Here is an 18,564-nt window from a genome sequence, read left to right as displayed (position 1 = left end):
CCCGGGCCAGAGCACTCAGGCCCAGGGGTGCAGCGCCTGTCCAGAAGAGGTGGCTGCTTTAGACCCAGTATGTTTCAGGTGGCCTCAGATGTACCTCAACCGCTGAGCTGCCAGATTTTTCATTTCTCTTTTATAATGACTGTAAAAGTCTGATGCCATTTTTGAGAAAATACACTCAGACTCAACACTTCCTTGTGTTGACTCTGTTTGTGACTCGCCAAATTCTTTGACCACCTGACCAGAACTCTCATCCAGCAGAGCAAGAGGTCCTCACAGCAACCCAGTCCATGGCAAGAGGATATACAGCTAATTAGTTCCCAGTCTAACTCTGTCATAATTTTTCAAGGTGTTGTGTGTTTCTTTGTGTGCGTGGTGTGTAAAAGTGTGTAAAAACACAATTGACAGCGAAAGTGTAAAATTTAATATGAAACAGCACAACTTAAGAATAGCTATTCTGGGGGCTGGAGAGATGGCTCAGCAGTTAAGAGCACTGACGGCTCTTCCGAAGGTCCTGAGTTCAAATCCCAGCAACCACCACATGGTGGCTGACAACCATCCGTTACTAGATCTGATGCCCTCTTCTGGGGTGTCTGAAGACAACTACAGTGTATTTACATATAGTAAATAAATAAATCTTTTTTTAAAAAAAAGAATAGATATTCTAACTATATATAAGTTCATTGATGTGTATAAGATTTGAGGGATTTTTTTTTTGTATTTGCAAGTTCTTTACAATGAAGTTTTCATAATTCAAACTCTTATGTGTATAGCTGAGTGTAGCAGTAGTGCACACCTTTAATCCCAGCACTTAGGAGGCAGAGGCAGGCCTGGTCTACACAGTGAGTTTCAAGATAGACAGAGCTACACAGCAAGACATGGCCTCAAAACAAAACAAAACAAAAATCTAAATATTTACGTTTATGCCCACAGACAAATGCTGCTAACAGCTTTAAGCAGAAAAGCATCTTTTTGCAGTAGTTAACAGTTACTACAGATTATGGTAACTAGTCAAAGTGTTGAGAACACCTGACTGTAGGAGCTAGAGAAACGGCCCAGATTAAGTGTACCCACTGTTCTTCCAGAGAACCGAGGTTCAGTTTCTAGCATCCACACAGTGGCTTACAACTGTCCGTTCCAGGGGATGCAGTGCCAGATCCAGATCTGGCCTCCACAGACACTAGACACGTACACAGTGCACAAACAGTACAAGCAGGCAAATACTCACTCACATAATAAATTAGTAAGTCCTTCAAAAGAAGAACATGTGACGGTAACTGCTCAGCCCTAAGTGGGACATCTATATCAGCCTCTCCATGGTTCATGGGCATGAAAAGGGAAAGAAGGTAAGAACCGGTGGATTATTGGGAATGCTGTGGAGCTGTCCTCTGGTCAGGCCACAACCTTATTTGCATTCTCAGCACCTACCATGACTTGTACAAGATTTGACCTGTCAACAACACTGCCCTGGAGAGAGGAAGGGGTTTGTGAGGCTGCATCCATCCCGAAGAATTTGTAGATGGTTAATGGGTGCTAGGAGGAGGCCCTCGTGTGGCCCCAGCCTTCTGTAGTGTCTACAGGCAGCTCATGGTTCTAGGGGAAGAAGAGGCACCATCGCCTGTGCTACAACCACTGCTGAGCTGCCCACGCTCCTGCGATAATCCCCCATCCATGCTCCCATGGGCAGCCATAACTAAATACAATAGGTCACCCCCAAGGAAGACACTCGAGTGGGAGGAGTGCTGCTGGACAAAGAAAAGGTAATGATGTGAATATGATCAAACACACTGTATACATGGATAAAAGTGTCACAGCAACAACTCACTATTATGTATAACTAATGTATCCTAATAAACATTAATGAAAATCATATACTCAGGTGAGCGTGCTGGCTCATGCCTACAATCTCAGCTCTCAGAAGGGAGAGGCAGGAGACTCAGGAGTAGTTCAGGGACAGCAAGAGATATGCAGCAAGTCTGAGTCCAGCCTGGTCTCCATGAGACCCTGTCTCAAAAATAAATACATAAAAATCTATAAATCAGGCTGGAGGGATGGCTCAGCGACTAAGAGCACTGACTGCTCTTCCAGAGGTCCTGAGTTCAATTCCCAGCAACCACACGGTGGCTCATAACCATCTGTAATGGGACCTGATGCCTTCTTCTGGTGTGTCTGAAGACAGCAACAGTGTACTCACATAAAATGAATAAATACATTTTTTAAAAAAAAAATCTATAAATCAAATACACTATACAATGAAGCCATCCAACTGCAATATTAAATGTGTCTATTTACAACAGCTACCCTACTGTCACGTCATTGCAAGTGAAACATGGCCTTCCAGAAACCAAAGACGTGGGATTGATTTTCACGTTGCCTGAGCTAGTAGATTATCTTATTAACAAAATGTTAATGTCCTAGGCATCAAGAAGCATATTTAGAAAGTGAATTACTTTTAAATACCTGTACTATAAGCTGTAGCTCTCTTCGTTCTGCTTCCCACTGCTCTTCTTGTAATCTAAATTCATCCAAAGCGGTCTCCCTGACACGAGACTCCATCTCAATCTTCTCTTGCTCATGCTTTTCCAGTGCTTCCTTTATGTGAATAAAATCTTGCTTTACTATTACATCTACAAAGCTTACCTTTTATCTTTTAACCTACTTTAAATGCACAAATGGGTTCTCCCTTCCAAAAGATTGTTAAAAACTCTTAATCCATGTTAAAATCAGTACCGGGGATATAGTTACTAGTAGTTGCTTAGCACGCTTCAAGCCCTGGATTCAATGCCCAGCTGTGTGTAACACCAGGCATGGTGATGCACACCTATACTCTGAGGACATGGGAGGTGGAAGCAGAATAATCACAAGTACATAGTCAGCCTTGTCTATACTAAGAGTTCAAAGACAACCAAGAACACATGAAATTCCATCTCAAAAAAAATTAATAAGTCACATTTAAAATATTTTTTTAAATATTCATTTATTTATTTCGTGTATATGAGTACACTGTCACTGTCTTCAGACATACCAGAAGAGGGCATCAGATGCCATTACAGATCCAGCCCCCTACATTTAAAATCTTAACAAAAGGTGGGGCAGTAGTGGCACACACCTTTAATCCCAGCACTTGGGAGGCAGAGGCAGGTGGATTTCTGAGGCCAGCGTGAGTTCCAAGACAGCCAGTGCTACACAGAGAAACCCTGTCTTGAAAAGCAAAAAAAAAAAAAAAAAAAAAAAAAAAAAACTTAATAAAAGTACTATTTTGATTGTCAGAATATAAATCTGAGTAATTTAACATCAGAGGTTGGGACATAATGAAAGAAGCAAAAATAAATTCCAGGGATGGAGAGATGGCTCAGCAGGTAAGAGCACTGACTGCTCTTCCGAAGGTCCCGAGTTCAAATCCCAGCAACCACATGGTGGCTCACAACCATCTGTAATGAGATCTGACGCCCTCTTCTGGTGTGTCTAAAGACAGATACAGTGTACTTATGTATAATAATAAATAAATAAATCTTTAGAGTGTCACTGTAAAAAAATAAAATAAAATAAAAATAAATTCCAGTTAATATGGTCATCTTTACCTGTGAGTAAACAGTATTACCCCTAAAATATATATGCAAACCTGGCCAAGAAAAAAGGTGGTTCGAAAAGAAGAGAAAGCCTATTGTTCAATAAATCAGAATAGAGGCCAGGCGGTGGTGGCGCACAACTTTAATCCCAGCACTTGGGAGGCAGAGGCAGGCAGATTTCTGAGTTTGAGGCCAGCCTGGTCTACAGAGTGAGTTCCAGGACAGCCAGAGCTACACAGAGAAACCCTGTCTCAAAAAACCAAATAAATAAATAAATAAATCAGAATAAAAAATTCCTAAATGTTAAAACTTTGAAAATACAAATATTTAGTTCAGACTATAACAAATTTTTAGTTCTATAGTTAAAGAATAGTTTCAAAGGCTTTTTCTTTTAATTTTTCTATTACACCAAATTTATAAGATCTAGTTAAATATAGGTTCAGAACCTTAGTACAGGTTCCCTGCAGATCAGTTTTCTAGTCTACAGGTTTAAAATGAAGTCTTCATTAACATGAGAAGAGAAGGTTTATGGTCCATGTGAGGGAAAAGAGGCTTCGACCACATGGATCTGTTTTAGAGATATTACACTTATAACTTTCAGTAGCAAAAAGTCTCTAGAGCCTGAGGCTTCCCCTACCTCCGGGACTTAAAGGTGACTTCAGTTCAACCCAGACCCCTCTGAGACCTCAGTGCACAAACAGTCTAAACTCAAAGCAGAGACATCCTAAGTGTTGACAAGATCATATTGAGATTTCATTCCTGAAGGTGCGGGCTAATTGATGTAAGAAACGCTGCCACCATCACCCTTCTTTCCTCCTGGTGTCACATTTTACCCAGGCAGAGTAACACATGTCCACTCAAGGACTTAGAGACTAGCCATACCTGCACACCCGCCATCCAAATACCAGGGCAGAGCAATGCGGTGGTAACCAATACACAAGCCAGGATAATTGACAGGGAGAAAATAAGAGAGATGTGGGTATGTTTATAACAAAACTTTTACATGTACTAAGTGCTTTGGTAAAATCATATTTTAGTAAAGATGCAGTATAGGGTACAAGTAAAGTAAATGAACATGTGTTGTTTGACGTGGGCACAGCCAGGTCAAGGACCAATGCCTCAGTCCCATGGGAGTAGCAGAACCTGCCCCAGGTGAGGCTCAAAAGAATGCCAAAGCCTTCCTGGGGCCCAAGTGCAAATGTTAACAGTGTGTGCTGAAAATGTCCACCATAGCTTCCTCCCGAGATGTTTATGGCCTGAAGACCATCCCTGCCTCTTGTTCACCTGTACAGCATAACCCTGCCTCCTAGTCTACCTGTATGTAGTAAGCTGCCCTACCGTTTAACTGTAATAAGAAACATGCTGAGCTTCCAGGACACTGGGGCCTCTTCATCAGAGAGCCCAAAACACCCAAAACCAGCTGTTCTATGTCCCTTTGTCTGTCCTTTCTTCACTCACTTATCTCCTCAGTCAGGTCAAGTCCTTAGACCATGAAATGATGCAGCAATGTGGAAAAATAATGTATACTTAAGGTAAGTATAGAACCTTTTTAGATTTTTCTTTTGTTTTTTTTTTTAAAAATTAAACTATTATAACTGGGCAGCTGTGACATACACCTTTAATCCCACGCTTAGAAGGCAGAGGCAGACAGATCTCTGAGTTCAAGGCCAGCCTGGTCTGCAGAGTAGTTCCAGGACTGCCGGGGCTACAGAGAGAAACCTTATTCAAAAAAAAACAAAAAGAAACAAATAGGAGATGGAGAGATGGCTCAGTGGTTAAGAGCACTGGTTGCTCTTTCAGGGATCCTGAGTTCAATTCCCAACAACCACAAGGTGACTCATAACCATCTATAATGAGATCTGATGCCCTCTTCTGGCCTATAGGCATGCATGCAAGCAGAATACTAAACACATAATAAATAAATAAATCTTTAAAAAAAAAAGAAAGAAAGAAAGAAAAAGAAAATATACAACTCACAGTAGCCTGAGTAAAAATTAAATGTTTTGCATTTCACAATTCATCATAGAATATGCTCTACATTAAAAGGCATTATAAAACATGATTTTCTGTATTTATTGCATATTCAAACTGAAATCCAGAACCCACGCTTTTTAAATTCCACATTTTAATGTTGCTCGAACAAAGGGAATATGGGTCTTAATTCACAGTACATCTAGAGGAGTTGTTGGTTTCTTTTTGCATATCGTTTTTGCCTTTTGTTTGTTTCGTTTTTGTTGGTTTTCTTCCAATTATTTGTGGTGCTGGGGATCAAACCCAAGGCCTCAGCCAGTCAAGGTAAGGACTCTACCACAGAGACTAGAGATCGCAAAGGCTTTTCACAAAATAAAGAGCATTGCTGAAGCACAACACAGCAGATATGTAAAAATGCCTCTAAAGGGAAGGGGGAGAGGGAGGGAGGGGGAGGGAGAGAGGGAGAGGGAGAGAGAGAGAGGGAGGGAAGCAAGGATAGTTTAATGTAATACTCATCTCAATGGATATTATATGAAGAAACGTTCACTATGTATTTTACCTGTAGAGTTTTTTGTAGCCTGTTTTTTTCTTGCATAAGTAACTCGTATTCTTGATTGCAATTTTGAATTATATTGTCTCGTTCCTCCAAATCATGTTCAAATCTCCTGCATTCTTCTCTCCATTTCTCTTGGGAAGTCTGAAATGCTTTATCAATCTCATTTGCCTTTCCTTGAAGTTCTGAATTCTGAGCTATTAAAATATGACAGGATACTTAACATATTTATTTATAACCACAAATTAATTCCTTAAGAGTCTAAGAATCTAACCAATGGGGCTGACTTTATTTACAACATGATCTTTAGGACAAAATATTGAACTTTCTCCCTTTGGTAATCTCTAGGAAGATTCGCTATGCCTGTACAACATTATCGATTTTCAATCTCTTTCTTCTCTTAGATGGACGTATTGCTATGAGCCAATATGGCATATTCTTGAAGGCATGCCATGTTTGGGTACACCTCCACCACCAGCTGCACCTAGTGCTAACTTTTTCCTCTGTTCAAGAAAATAAATCTGGGCCAGTGTGGTGGCATACACCTTTAATCCCAGCACTCTGGAAGCAAAGACAGATCACAGAGTTCAAGGCCAGCAGGGCTTACAGAGGGAGCTCCAGGACAGGACAGCCACAGCTACACAGAGAAGCCCTGTTTTGGGCTGGTAAGATGGCTCAGCAGGTAAGAGTACTACTGACTGTTCTTCCGAAGGTCCTGAGTTCAAATCCCAGCAACCACATGGTGGCTCACAACCACCTGTAATGAGATCTGATGCCTTCTTCCAGTGCATTTGAAGACAGCTACAGTGTACTTATTTATAATAATAAATAAATCTCTGAGCCAGAGAAAGCAGGGACTGAGCAAGCAGGGTCTACTGGAGCAAGCGGGGCTGACCAGAGCAAGCAGAGGTCCTAAAAGTCAATTCCCAACAACCAGATGGAGGCTCACAACTATCTGTACAGCTACAGTGTGTACTCATATATATAAAATAAATAATAAATCTTTTAAAAAAAGAAACCCTGTTTTGAAAAAAAAAGACATATATACATACATAAGTAAATGAATCCTTGCCTGCAAATAGCTAGCTCAGAGGATCAAATCACTAGCCTCAGAAGCCTGATAACCTGAGTTTTATTCCCAGATTCTACAATGAAAGGAAAGAACTAACTTTGAAAACATTATTTTCTGACCTCTCCCATGCATCCCATCACATAGACACACATACACACACACACACACACACACACACACACACACACATACATGGTACATGAGCCACTTCTTTACAATAATAGTTTTATAAGAAAATAAACTAAATGTGTATTTTCCCTTTTTGAGCAAGGCCTTACGTGGGCCTACTTTATTATTTTATTCTGTGTGTCTGTTTGTGTATGAGTGTGTGGTATGTGCCAAGGCCACAGAAAGGTGTCAGCTGGCCTGCTTTGTCACCCTCCACCACATTCCTCTGAAACAGGGTCTTAGGGGAATCTGAGCTCAGCTGCTGGCCAGCAAGCCCTAATGATCCTGCTGTCTATGGCCACTTTACAACATGAAGTTGCATGCATATATTTGGCCATGCAGCTTTCTATGTGGTGCTGGGTATTTGAACTTAGGCCCTCAGGCTTAAGAACTTACAGGCTTGGGACTCTTACACACTGAGCCATCACTCCAGCTCTATATTTATCTTTTAAAAGCGGTGACATGTAGAGGTACTTTATTTTTTTCTAAGATTTTTTTTTTATGTCTTTTGCCTCCTTGTGCATATGAACATCGCACGTGTGTCTGATGCCCTTAGAGATTAGAAGAGGGCATTAGATTCCCTCTTACTGGATACACATGATTGTGAGCTTCCTGGAAACCAAATAGGACCAACAGGTGCTCTGGAGGCAGGCCTGGGGCAAGAACAAGGTAGAGGCGTGTTCAAACCCCCAAATTCTCATCTTGAGACTGGCAGGAGTAAAGATTGCTCTCTCTCTCTGTTCTGGGCCTCCATGCCACAGAACCCTTACCTGCCTTGAGGTAGGCATGTAGCCTCATGACAAAATTAAAGGTTTAACTTCCTCTCTCCCTATAAGGACGAATCCAGCCAGCACCTGGAATTCACCTTCATTCAAATGAAGCATTCCCAGCACCTCAGCCCAGCCAACGATGTACACCCCCAAAAACCCGTACCCACTGCCTAAGGTTTATATAACCCTTATTACCTCCACCCCAATAAAGAGAGCTGGAACACTGAACCCCATCTCCAAGAAGGCTGTTCCCCCTCCAGCCCCCTCGGCCCCCTAGCACTCAAGACAACATTCCCTTCCAGCCCACCTGCCCTGACAAGCTGACAAGCTTCATTCCTTCCATTCCTGCTCACCACAGTGCCGGATTACGCCAAAGGCAGAAGCACAGCCAGTGTGCATCCTTTTAAAGGATTTTCTCACATATCTGATGATTCTTGGTAACCTACTCAATGAAGAGTAATGAAACTATAGACAATATTCCCATCTTCTGGCCTTGTGAGTGACAAGCTGAGAACTGTGTCTTTACTGAAAAATAATCTTTTTTTATATATTTGTTTTATGTCTATGAATACACTGCGGCTGTCAGACACACCAGAAGAAGGCATCGGACCTCATTACAGATGGTTGTGAGCCACCATGTGGTTGCTGGGAATTGAACTCGGGACCTCTGGAAGAGCAGTCAGTGTTCTTAACCACTCAGCTATCTCTCCAGCCCCACTAGAGGATAATCTAAAAGTGTCATTTACCGAGAAGCCCACACCATCAATATCATTAGATTTGTCTTCACTTGCAGAAAAGGCCTCCAAATTCCTACATGAGGTATAGGGGTGGGGTAGCAGCTTCTGGAAAGATAACTGGAGGAGATGGTTCCTGTACACTTAGTGTTAGATATATGATCTTCCTGGGTTCACCAGGCCCCTCTATTTGACCATTGCCGAGCTCAAGCACTTCATCTTCTGCTAGGAAATGGGAGTGATTCCAAAGCAGTATGCTCTTTGAAAGAAAGATAAGAAGCAGGTGCCGGCTTCAGGCTCCGCAAGCACCACATACATACATGGTACACAGACATGCTTGTAGGGGGAAACATGGATGCATAGAAAATATTTAAAATCCTCCAGCCTGCCCTAGGCAATTGTTACATTTTTGCTACAGTTGTTTTATCAGACATTCATCCATCTATACACACACCCATCCATTTATACCCAGTACTCCATCATACTGTGTATGTATTTCTAACCACATAGAGAGCTCGGGGCATCTCACTCTCGCAATTCATTACATACATCAATAGAAAAACTGCTAATGTGATTGCTAACTGGATATGATACAGTCTTACTATTTTAAGTAAAATTTATGTACACTGAGATGAACAGATCTTTACCATTTAGGATCCTACAAATGTAAGATATTTAGGTATACTTCTCTTAGCTTACCTAAACGTCATACCCCCATGTAATCCAAACCATTATCAAAATATAAAAAAAAAAAATCCTTTAACCCAAACCCCCCTCATATTTCTTTAATTTCTATTTTATTTTATGTATATAGGTATTTTGCCTACATGCATATATGTCCACCACTTGCATGCTTGGTGCCTACAGAAGCTAAGAGGATATTGGGTTCCTGGGAGTTGGTTGGAGTTAACAGTTTTGAGCTGCTCTGTGGGTGCTGGGAATTGAACCCAGGTCCTCTTAAAGGATAGTCAGTTCTCTTAACCTCTTGAGGCATTTCCTAGCCTCAAGCTCCCTCATATTTTTTGCCTACTGCCTGCCTACTCACTTCAGGGGAAACCACTATTCAGATTTTATTCACTAACAATTAGCTTTATATACCAAAAAAAAAAAAAAAAAAATCACATGAGATGTCCTCATGTATAAAAAAAATTTTGGGGGGGGGTTGTTTGTTTGGTTTTTTTGTTTTGTTTTTCGAGACAGGGTTTCTCTGCATAGCCCTGGCTGTCCTGGAACTCACTCTGTAGACCAGGCTGGCCTCGAACTCAGAAATATGCCTGCCTCTGCCTCCCAAGTGCTTGGATTAAAGGCGTGTGCCACCCTGCCCAGCCTAAAAAATTTCTTTTGCTCAACATATTTCTAAGATTCATTAACTTTATGTATTAGTATTGGTCCCTTTTTATGGCTGAGTAATATTTCATTATATAAGTACAACTCAATACTTACTTTATGTCCATTCTTATAACATGATCTGGATGCTTGCTTTAGTTATATGGTAATCTAAGTGAATTTGCAGACATCAATTTATACTTTAAATAATAGTTTGTTTATTACTTAATATTAGTTATTATAATAACTAATTCCTACATAACAGAGGATTTAGAGGGTTAAATTTAGTGTCTTTTTCTTTTCAAGGCATATAATCAAATGCAGTGACACAGAAACCTACAGAATCAACAAGGTCACTTTTAGTGTTTCTTGAATATGCAGACTGTTTGGTTAGAAATTTTGACTCAAATTATATGTTAAAGGGGGCCTAGAGTGTATATAGAACACACACACTTTGTGATTTTTCATATTGCTTAAAGAACAAGAATCCTAAACCCCTGATTATCAGAATTCTGTATTCTTTCTCTATACATGTAATAACATATAATATTAATTGGGCTGAGGATAGAGTTTAGCTGGTAGAATAGTAGACTAGTAATTCACAAAGCACTCTGTTCAGTCAACCCGAACACTACACATATCAGGAGCAAGATGCAACAAAGAGCACAAGTTCAAGGTCATCTTCAGCTACACAGAAGTATGAGCTACCCTGGGATACATTACATCCTTCCCACGCACAAAAAAAAAAAAAAAAAAAAAAAAAAAAAAAACTGAAAATAAATTAATGTAGAACTGAAAACCCAATTCAGTGTCCCCAACATGGAAACAGAAGAATTTAAACATCTTACAAACACACATCTAGTCCCATGGGTGAAAAACCCCACCTGAGATCCAATAGGGATGTGCAACAGCAAGCTCGGATGCGGAACAAAGCTTTGCCCTGAACTGGAAGAGGAGATGCTGCCTTACCGCAGAGCTTCTCTTGAATCTGCTGCGCCTCGGCCAGTCTCTCCTCCGCTGCCCGTCTTCCCAGACCAGCCTCCTTCCTAGCGACAGCCAGGTCGTACTCCAGACGCTGTCGCAGCGCTTCTCCTTTTTCCACCTCAGACCGCAGCCTGGCAATCTGGCTCTCATAGCTTGACAGCTAAAAACAGATTCCTGAGCTCATCAACTAGCACTAAAACACGTCTATAAGTTGATGAGACTGCATTACAACAGGCATTTACAATACTTGGCGAAACCTCGCTTTGTGTTTACCAGAATTCATAGTCTGACGTTTTCTGGAACATTAGGAAAGAAATACTGCTTCACCAGGTGACAATGATAAGCGCCTTATAGAGACTGCACTAGAGGAAAAGCCTATTAAACAAAGGAAAATCTGTGCATGTGAGTCACAAAATCATGCCAAGAAAACAAAAAGGCATGCCATGTAATAAACACTTAAAAACTTCATGTCGTCCTCTCCTTTTATCTCCTAAATGTACTTAAGAAGCAAATAGGGCTGAGGAGGGTGCTCATCAGTGTACAGTGCTGGCTGCCCTTCCAGGGGACCCCAGCTCAGTTCTGAGCATCATGATGGGCAGTTCACAACCACCTGGACTCCAGCTCCAGGAGATCCAACACTCTTCTAGCCTCTGAAGGTAACCTCCACATACACGACACATATGAACACACATAAAAATAAAAACAGTGTTTAAAAGGAGCACATGGCAACAAAGTAGAATTTAGTGAATAATGTGTTCTTTTTCTTAGTTAAAATATCAATGACAGCACAGACTAGGAAGTGAGAATATTACAGAGATTTTAGCAAAGGGCCACCTGTGTGACATTCCATTCACTACGATGATACAAATGACTCAGAAACTAGAATGTGAGGATCTATAATGTTCTTACTCTAAAATCATATAGTCAGTGATTAGATCATTTATCATTTATAAATAATTTATATACTAAATAATACTTAATACTTGTGATGTACTAAGTAAAATAAGAAAAAATATATGTTATAGAGCTCTTGGGTCAAGGGCCTACATACTACAGAAAAGTATATGAACCAGATTTTGTAAAAGACATAAAAATAAAATTTTATGATAGTTTGAAGAAAAGTAAAAATATCATGTGTTTGGTTTTGTTTTTAAAGAGAGTTTTAAAAAGGGAGTGGAGTTGAGTGGGAAGGGAGGTGAGGAAGAGCTGGGAGAAGTAGGGACAGGGAAAGTAATCAAAATACATTGTATAGAATTTTTTCAGTTAAAAAATGCTAAATATTTAAACCAAAAAACTCTGTGCTTTAAAAAAAATTTTTTTGAAAGACCTGAGAATGTAGCTCGCTAGCATATAAATACAAAAAGATATTAAGATTTAAATATAGAAATGAAGAATAAAAATATAAAAGGTAAAGACATGCACATATAATTTATGACTTCATTTAAAAGGGAAAGATAGCTACTGTACATGAAATATACATATATATGAAATACATACATACTAATAAGATGTTATAATAAAACAAAAACAAAGATAACTTCTGAATTACACTAATTAAAATTTTATATACAAATGTACTTACAAAAAAGACTGTTCCACAACTCAGATCCTAAAGGAATCTACATTATAATTTCAAAAACTGTCTGGTTTAAGCCATGTACAATAATAACACAGAAGATCACAGGTCTTGGGAAACTGAGGCAGGATTGAATTTGAGGAAGGTCTGGGTAACATAACAAGAGCTCTCTCAAAATAGCACTTTTCTAATTTATAAATTCTTTAGTCATCGAACACATACATCAAATAAGGTCACATCAAGCTTGTTACTTAAAATGCATCTAGCTGTCAGGATGGTTCAGCTGGTAAAAGTGCCTGCTCCTATATCTGACAATCTCAGTGTCGGTCCCTGGTACCACAAGTGTCTTAATTAGGGTTTCTATGGCTGCAATGAAACACCATAAGCAAAAACCAAGTTGGAGAAGAAAAGGGTCATTTGGCTTACACTTCCGTAGCACTGTTCTCCATCGACGGAAGTCAGGACAGGAACTCAAACAGAGCAAGAACCTAGAAGCAGGAACTGATGCAGAGGCCATGGAGGAGTGCTGCTTACTGGCTTTTTCCCCATGTCTTGCTCAGCCTTCTTTCTTAGACACCCATGACCACTAGCCCAAGGATGGTACCACCTACAATGGGCTGGGCCTTCCCCATCAATAACTAATTAAGAAAATGTTCTGTAGCCAGATCTTACAGAGGCATTTTCTAACTCTCAAATAACTCTAGCTTGTATCAAGTTGACATAATCTACTCAGCAAAACAAGGTGCCACAAGTTATCCTCTACCCTCCACGTGAGTGCTATGACACATGCACTCTCATACACACAAACAAGAGTAGAATGTTTTAACTAACTAATCAAAATACATTTAAGACAGCATACAGGGCTGGTGAGATGGCTCAGCGGGTAAGAGCACCGACTGCTCTTCAGAAGGTCAAGAGTTCAAATCCCAGCAACCACATGGTGGCTCACAACCACCCATAATGAGTTCTGATGCCCTCTTCTGGTGTGTCTGAAGACAGCTACAGTGTACTTACATATAATAAATAAATAAATCTTTAAAAAAAAAAAAAAAAAAAAAGACAGCATACAAATAAATATAACTGGCTAAAGTTCAACTTTAATATCCCTATACAATTCTGCTGTATAAAAGTGTTTTCTTTATTGCAATTTCCTTTGAAGCATAAGAATGATATAGTGACCAAAGTTAAATATTGTTTCTAATATGAAATAAAACCAAAATCAGCAGGAAATTCAACATTTTTGGAAGGGCAGGATTCAAGACAGGGTTTCTCTGTGTAGCTCTGGCTGTCCTGGAACTCACTGTGTAGACCAGGCTGGCCTCGAACTCAGAAATCTGCCTTCCTCTGCCTCCCAAGTGCTGGGATTAAAGGCATGTGCCACCATTGCCCGGCGAAACTCAACTTTTTATATTACATGGGAGGAAAATAAATTCTACCTCTGCGTTGTGCTTAGTTGTCATTTCTAATTTCTCCTTCTTAGCCCGATGGAGCTTCTTTCTGAGATCAGCAGTCATATCTGACTCCGTTTCATTTTTAAACATTTGTTTTACATCCAATGAGGTACTTTTCAACCTACAAAATAAAGTCATAATAAAGTATAACTCTCATGCAATAAAAAATTCCAACAACATTTCTTATAGCTTATTGTAAAAACAGAATATGATAAGGACTGGAGAGATGGCTCAGTGGTTAAGAACACTGACTGCTCTTCCAAAGGTCCTGAGTTCAAATCCCAGCCACCACATGGTGTCTTACAATCATCCACAAAGAGAGCTGATGCCCTCTTCTGCTGTGTCTGAAGACAGCTACTTATACATACTTGCATATAGTAACAAATAAATCTTTAAAAAAAACAGAATATGATAAGATCCTAGGATAGATAACAAATTCACAATCTAGAAAAACATGTCCACTGCAAAACGTGGGGGAAATGCCGTCATATTTCACTAGTAACAAAATGCTGCCCACTAAAAGTAGACTACACTGCTCAAGATTTATATTTAAACCAGCCAATCATATCAATAGCTGGATGCTTTTGGAAGAGCGAGGCTTCTTTCTTTTTTACTATATTCCCAGGCAGAGCACAAGGAAACATGAAGATGAAGTTCCAGCAATAGAACAGGAGAAGGTGGCAAGCAGGCAGATAACTGATTAAGGATTCAAAGCCAGCAGTGAGGAAGGAAAGCAACTAACACGCCAAACGCCAAAGCTTGAAGCATAGAACACTGTAGGCTATCAGTTGTTTACCTTTGTCCTTGTTGAAAGTTTGTCAACCTGACACAAGCCCAAGGATGGTACCACCTTGGAAGAGGAACCTCAGTTGAGAAATTGCCTCCATCAGATTGGCCTGTAGGCAAGTCTATGAGAAAATGTCCTGCTTAATGATTGATGTGGGAGGGCCCAGCCCATTGTGAGCAGTGCCGCCCCAGGCAGGTAGTCCTGAATTGTCTAAGAAAGGAGGCTGAACAAGCCATGAGGAGCAAGCCACTGCTTTAGTTCCTGCCTTCAGTCCTGCCCTCACCTCCCTTAGTGATGGAGTGGGGCTTAAGAACTGCAAGCTGAAATAAACCCTTTCTGCCCAAAGATGCTTTGGTCATGGTGTTTTAGCACAGCCATAGAAAAGTAACTAAGCCAATCTTTTCATCCAACTTGATAAGGAACATGAACTGCAGGTCACTGTTGCTGCTTGGCCTCACAGTGTCCTATTATACCACATGTTGCTAACTCTGCTGATGGTTGTCCTGGTTATAACAATATAAACATTGAATAACAAACTTAACCAAGACTATCTTCACACATGGAAAAAGAGGAAGGAAGCAGATATGACTGGAAACTGAATTACTATTATCTGTGGTGGCAAGTCAATAGATATAGATTAAAATTGAAAAGCCCGAGAGTACCATTTTTAAAATGTCAAATCATTCCAATAAAAAAGAAGACTATCTCTGAGAGCTAAATGTGATGGTTTCCAGGAATTAAGAAAGAGATCGGTCTCAAAGAAATTAGCAGTGTTTCTCCAACAGCAATAAGACCTGGAGATAAAAAAATGTGGATTCAATAATATGTATATACAATTTTAATTTCTTTCAAAATCACTAAATTAGAATAGATAAAAACCAGTGAAACCCATATTTAGTTCTTTGATAGTTAATAGAATTACCTATTAAAGATTCCTAGATTAACAAAGAACAGAGAAGAAACTCAGAAGTATTAGGGACTGACCTTAGGACTTCACATAGGCTAGGCAAACACTCCACTACTAAGCTCTTTTAACTTTTTGAGAACAGCCTCACCAAGCTGCCCAGGCTAGTCTTAAACGCACTCTATAGACCAGGCAAGCCTTGATCATGTGATCATCCTGCCTCAGCCTCATCAGCTAAGATTACAGTCCTGTACCACTAGACCAAGCCAAATGTCCAGCTTCATAAAGAACATCTACAAACAACCTCTACTTATAGCATATGTAGTAGTTAAAGTGGAAAGGCCCCTCTAACAAGGAGCAAAGATGACTGCTATTAACACCATGTAATTCAAGACTTTTTTGTGGGGGTGGGTTCCAGTCAGAGTTTCTCTGTGTAGAAACTCACTCTGTAGACCAGGCTGGCCTCAAAACCTATAGATCCACCCTGCCTCAGCCTCCCCAGAGCTACCCTGCTGAGACACAACTAAGTACCACCACCACCTGTCTCTATTAAAACTTTTATTTGGAAGTCTTTTTTAAAAAATATTTTATTGCCAGGTGGTGATAGCACACACCTTTTATCCCAGTACTTGGGAGGCAGAGGCAGGAGGATTTCTGAGTTCAAGGCCAGCCTGGTCTACGGAGTGAGTTCCAGGACAGCCAGAGCTATACAGAGAAACCCTGTCTCGAAAAACCAAAAAAAAAAAATTATTTATTTAATGTAATTTAATGTATGCAAGTCCAACGTTGCTGTCTTCAGACACACCAGAAGAGGGCATCAGATACCATTACAGATGGTGTGAGCCACCATGTGGTTGCGGGGAATGGAACTCAGGACCTCTGGAAGAGCAGTCAGTGCTCTTAACCACTGAGTCATTTCTCCAGCCCTTATTTGGAAGTCTTAAATGGTAAAAGGAGGAAGAGAGGAGAGAGGTAAAAATAGGAGGAAAAGAAATGCATGTTGGACTGGAAATCTGTTGGGTTTTTTTGTTCACTTTACATCCCCATGACAACCCTCCTCTCTTCCCAGTCCTACCCTTACAAATCCCTCCACCCACTAATCTCTCCTCTTCTCCTAAGAGAAGGGGAGCCCCACTTGGGTAGCACCCCACCCTGAGGCATCTAGTCCCAGCAGGTCTAGGCATATCATCTCACACTGAGGCCCGATCAGGAAGTCCAGGTAGGGAAGGAGATCCAATGGCAGGGAACAGAGATGGAGACAGCCTATGCTCCACTTGTTAGGGGACCCACAAAAAGTCTAAGCTGTACATTTGCTACAAATGTGGGGGCATCTAGGTCTAGTTCCTGAATGCTCCCTGGTTGGTGGCCCAGGCTCTGTGAGCCCCCATGGTCCCAGGTTAATTGACTCTGTGGATCTTCTTGTGGTATGCTTGATCCCTGGAAATCTTTTTTACTACAAAGGATATGATTTTATAAGAAAATTCTTTTTAAAAATCCAATAAGAAGAAAAAAAGAACAAAAAATTCACTTTAGGTCAGGTTATAAAAATAAAAGATCAATGAGAAAATTTAATTATATTTCTATATACTAGTAAAAATAACTCTATTGTAATAGCATGAAAAAGGGAAAGGATTAACAATAAATTTAACAGAAGTACAACACTGCTGGGCAGTGGTGGCGCATGCCTTTAATCCCAGCACTTGGGAGGCAGAGACAGACAGATTTCTGAATTTGAGGCCAGCCTGGTCTACACAGTGAGTTCCAGAACAGCCAGGGCTACACAGAGAAACCCTGTCTCGAAAAGCCAAAAAAAAATAAAATAAAATAAAATAAAAAAAAGAAGTACAACACCATAAAAAATACAAAAAGTTACTAAAGTTAAAACATAAATAATTGAAGTGGTGATTCACACCTTTAATCCCAGCACTCAAAGAACAGAAGTGAGAGGATATCTGTGAGTTCAAGATCAGCCTGGTCTACAAAGTGAATTCCAGGAGAGCCAAGGCTACACAGTGAAAGCCTGTCTCAAAAAAAATCAAAAAAATAAATAAACAAACAAAATAAATAAATAAAGGAAAAGACATCTCATAATCATATATATATTTTAAAAACTCAGTATTATTAAAATGGCAATTCTATCCACAGACTCAATACAGTCTTTTATCAAATCCCCAGAATACTCTTTCACAAAAATTGACAAGCTGATCCTAAAGTGTCTATGGAAAAACAAAGGATTCAACAGCTGTGCTAAGATAGTTCAGGAATTAATCATCAGGAATGAATGAGGAAAAACAGTATTACCAACAAATGTTCTGAAACAACTTAACTGGCTATCCATGTGTAAAACAGTTGATTTAGATCCTAAGCTCACAGTACACAAAAAGTAACAAAATGGAACAAGCAAAAAATAAAAATGTAAAACTTCCTGAAAGTAAGGAGAAAAGTATCCATGACCTCAAATTAATTGGAGATTTTTTTATAAAAAATGAAAAGCATAATTCACACAGAAAAAGAATTGATAAACAGAATTTAGAAGTTAAGAGCATTAGCACTTCACAGTATGCTTGAGGAGAATGAGGAAGGGCACATACCTCAGGAGCAGTGCACCTCCTCCCTAGCATCCCCCAGCATCCCTCAGCATCCCCCAGCATCCCCAGCATCCCCCAGCATCTCCAGCATCCCCCAGCATCTCCAGCATCCCC

At 40.1% G+C, this 18,564-nt stretch overlaps 1 protein-coding gene across 4 annotated transcripts in view; it reads right to left on the bottom strand.

Moving 5' to 3' along the window:
- The window catches only part of Ccdc171 (coiled-coil domain containing 171), a 323,333-nt gene that overhangs the window by 291,407 nt on the left and 13,362 nt on the right, over window positions 1–18,564 (bottom strand). For all 4 annotated transcript variants that reach the window (XM_031377774.1, XM_031377773.1, XM_031377775.1 and 1 more), the window contains 4 exons: window positions 14,157–14,292; window positions 11,130–11,304; window positions 6,097–6,287; window positions 2,458–2,589 (listed from right to left, as the gene is read on the bottom strand). In XM_031377774.1, coding sequence (XP_031233634.1) covers window positions 2,458–2,589; window positions 6,097–6,287; window positions 11,130–11,304; window positions 14,157–14,292 — 634 coding nt within the window. The remainder of the gene's footprint in view (window positions 1–2,457; window positions 2,590–6,096; window positions 6,288–11,129; window positions 11,305–14,156; window positions 14,293–18,564) is intronic.

Source organism: Mastomys coucha, unplaced genomic scaffold (genome assembly GCF_008632895.1).
Source record: "Mastomys coucha isolate ucsf_1 unplaced genomic scaffold, UCSF_Mcou_1 pScaffold18, whole genome shotgun sequence".
Lineage (NCBI taxonomy): Eukaryota > Metazoa > Chordata > Mammalia > Rodentia > Muridae > Mastomys > Mastomys coucha.
This window is presented reverse-complemented; position numbering and strand designations above follow the sequence as displayed.